The 1,644-nt window shown below is 50.1% G+C and overlaps 1 protein-coding gene across 1 annotated transcript; it reads right to left on the bottom strand.

Annotated features, from left to right (window-relative positions):
- Positions 1 to 321: 321 nt before the first annotated feature.
- Positions 322 to 1,167, bottom strand: HRG_04636 (phosphotransferase enzyme family domain-containing protein; the record flags this gene model as incomplete). Its single annotated transcript, XM_044863107.1, has 1 exon — positions 322 to 1,167. One exon carries the CDS (start codon positions 1,165 to 1,167, stop codon positions 322 to 324), a length of 846 nt encoding a protein of 281 aa, XP_044721721.1.
- Between the last annotated feature and the right edge of the window lie 477 nt (positions 1,168 to 1,644).

The following is a 1,644-nucleotide window of genomic DNA, read 5'->3' as shown; positions in this document are numbered from 1 at the left end:
AGGCTCAAAATTCTCAGCTTGATTGCTCCCGGATGGAATGAATTGGGTTGCCGGATGTTCGAGAGGCGTGAAAGAGCGTCAGCGATACAAGCTTGCCGCTCGCTAGATATACATTCGTTTCTGCACAAGGACAAAATCAACTTGAGAGGAGTGGGGGCCTGATGATTCTTGAGAGGAAATGATTATTTACTACACCGAAACCCTCCGTTTTCCCTCAATCTACTTCCGAATTGTCTTGGCGATCTGCTTCTACGCGTGACAGAACTTATACCCTATGCCGAACGAAGAACGTAGTGAAACGACTAGTTGTCTTCAACTGAGCTACACTTGAATGCTCGCGGGACTAAGAGCACCATTTGGAATAGTGCCTGGGAAATCGAAGGAGGTGATTTCCCAGCGTTTAGCTTCCATGGACATCTGGTGTTTCTCCCGCGGTCCATTCGCCGTCCAGTAAGGAAGGTCCCATTCTTGAGGGAAAAAGCCAGCCGTCTCCCAGTCCAAGATGCACAAAATCTTGAAAGTGTTCGGGTCCACTAGGATATTTTGTCGGTCCAGATCCGTATGGCAGAAGACGTATTCATCCGTATCCTTTGTCATTAATGGCCAAACTCGCTTCTCTTTCCAGTCCCAAAGTCGACGTGGGGGTATCACTGGCAGCTCTGGGTTGGGACTGCCCATGAAATTCCGCCTTAGACGCCTGAGCTGAGGAAGAATGTCCGATTCGAGCTGGGCCGTAACACTCTTGGTGGCCGTAGAGAGTAGAGTCTCGTCCACATGTTGCAGCTCGACACCATTTCCAACAAGAGCGGTCTTCAAATATACGAGTCCGTTGTCCTCCCACAGATCGAGAAATTCTGGCACGGGAATCGTAGTATGCTTGGCGATGAATTGAAGCGCGGCGGCCTCGTTTCGTAGACGGTCCGCGATATAGGGATTGATCATCGGGTTACCGTAGACGTCTAGACCGAGCTCATCTTGGTGAGGCTGCCTTTTGACGAAAACCTTTGTCGTATAGTAGTAGGAGATGGTTGGGCTGATAAGTGTTGCGATCTCAGCCCCGTGAGCCGGTGCGAACGAAGGCCGAAACCTGTCAACTAGAGGGAATCTCGATTGGAAATCTTCGGCATTTTGTTTGATCGTTTGCAAATGCCGACTGACGGGTTCCATATTCAATTATCGAGTGTGAAAAATGCAAATAGATCACGATGCGTCAGCCAACGGAGACTCACATAACGTTTAGAGGGTAGCGTTTGGAGAAATAAAATGCCACTTTGCCAAGGGGGCGTGGTCTTTTTTGTCTATGTGGGCCGTAGCGCTGTGGCTGAGACCATCACATGACACATGATGTAGACCATCGGCGACCCCGGAGGAACACTTCAAAAGGGTTTGCTGATTAGTATAATGCGCTAAGCCTATTTAGAATATTAGTCGTCCGATCCCCGTGACAACGACTTTCAAGCCACCATTGTCGTCTGGCACAGCATCCAGTGTAAGAAAAACACCGCCGGTCCAGCAGTAGGCAAAAGGGCACGGGGAGCGACAGCGTGTTTTTCGCCCCGCCGGGTAACCTTGGTATCTATTAGCGGAGAGATATGCATCGGGTTAGGGTATGTCGTATGCAGTCAGCCGAGCACCCCGCAGTGT

This window comes from Hirsutella rhossiliensis (genome assembly GCF_020360975.1).
Source record: "Hirsutella rhossiliensis strain HR02 chromosome Unknown scaffold00004, whole genome shotgun sequence".
In the NCBI taxonomy this organism is placed as follows: domain Eukaryota; kingdom Fungi; phylum Ascomycota; class Sordariomycetes; order Hypocreales; family Ophiocordycipitaceae; genus Hirsutella; species Hirsutella rhossiliensis.
The sequence above is the reverse complement of the archived record's forward strand: the minus strand, read 5'-3'. Positions and strand labels throughout refer to the sequence as shown.